General features: G+C 44.3%; 1 protein-coding gene across 1 annotated transcript; it reads right to left on the reverse strand.

Annotated features, from left to right (window-relative positions):
• Positions 1–395: 395 nt before the first annotated feature.
• On the reverse strand, positions 396–839 carry LOC118595738 (60S ribosomal protein L30-like). The gene has a single exon (XM_036206505.1). It carries the CDS (start codon positions 790–792, stop codon positions 445–447), a length of 348 nt encoding a protein of 115 aa, XP_036062398.1. The 5' UTR covers positions 793–839; the 3' UTR covers positions 396–444.
• Positions 840–1,106: the final 267 nt, after the last annotated feature.

Consider the following 1,106-nt stretch of genomic DNA (forward strand, 5'->3'; position numbering starts at 1 on the left):
TTCCCAAGCCTGAAGTGCCAGAGGCAACTATGTGCCACCAGAGTGCAATGGCCCCTAGGCAGGGTCAAGGTAGGTGAACCTCACCCAGTTCCTGTTGGAAACCAGAAGCAGAAAGGGGAAGTAGCCAAGGCTGAGTCGCTGGAGTTTCTCTCTCCCTTTTCAATTTTCCTTTTAAACATTTTTTTTAACTGAGATCATTTGTACCCTAAAATTTACCCACACAAAGTATGCAATTCAGTATTTGGTAGTGCTTTTAATCAGCTGTGCTCTGGCTATAGTACATTTTAATCACTTATCAGTCACTTTGCCCCAGGACATTTTTATGTAACATGCAGAATCATACATACAGCATGTGGTCTTTGTGACTGACTTAAGTCACTTAGCATATATATATATTTTAAAAGGAGCTCTGGTAAAGTTTTATTAAAGAAAAACTTTCCTGGTTTACTTTTCACCAGTCTGTTCTGGCATGCTTCTAATAATATCAGAATCACCTGGGTCAATGATAGCCAGTGTGCATACTCTGTAGTATTTTCCACATGCTGTGCCCAGTTCAATGTTATTGCCACTGCAGTGATGGACACCAGTTTTAGCCAACATGGCATAGCATTCTATTTCAGATTTCCTCAAAGCTCGGCAGTTGTTGGTGAGGATGACCAATTTCGCTTTGCCCTGTCCGAGTATCTTCAGAGTCTGTCTGCACCCCACCACATACTTTGCACTTTTCATAACAAGTTGGAGCCTAGAGTTGATCAACTCCAGAGACTTTTTCGTCTTCTTTGCGGCCACCATCTTCCTGCCTTAGGTGCGGGATAGCCCCCAACCAAGACCAGCCACCAAGATGGACGGGGAGCGAGAAAAGGCACTTAGCATATTTTTAAAGTCCACTTTGAAAGTCTATATTTTTAAAGTCCTCTCCTTTCCTCCCTCCCCACCACCCCTTTCTGAAATGGTCTCATGTAGCTCAGGCTGGACCCGAACTCCCTAGGTCGTTGAGACTGGCTCTAAACTCTTCATCCCTACCTCTCAAGTATGAGGGCTTCAGGGGTGTACCGGCATGCCCTGCTCTGAACTTTCTTCTTTTGAGGCTGCATAATAACCCATTG

This window comes from Onychomys torridus, chromosome 14 (genome assembly GCF_903995425.1).
Source record: "Onychomys torridus chromosome 14, mOncTor1.1, whole genome shotgun sequence".
Taxonomy (NCBI): domain Eukaryota; kingdom Metazoa; phylum Chordata; class Mammalia; order Rodentia; family Cricetidae; genus Onychomys; species Onychomys torridus.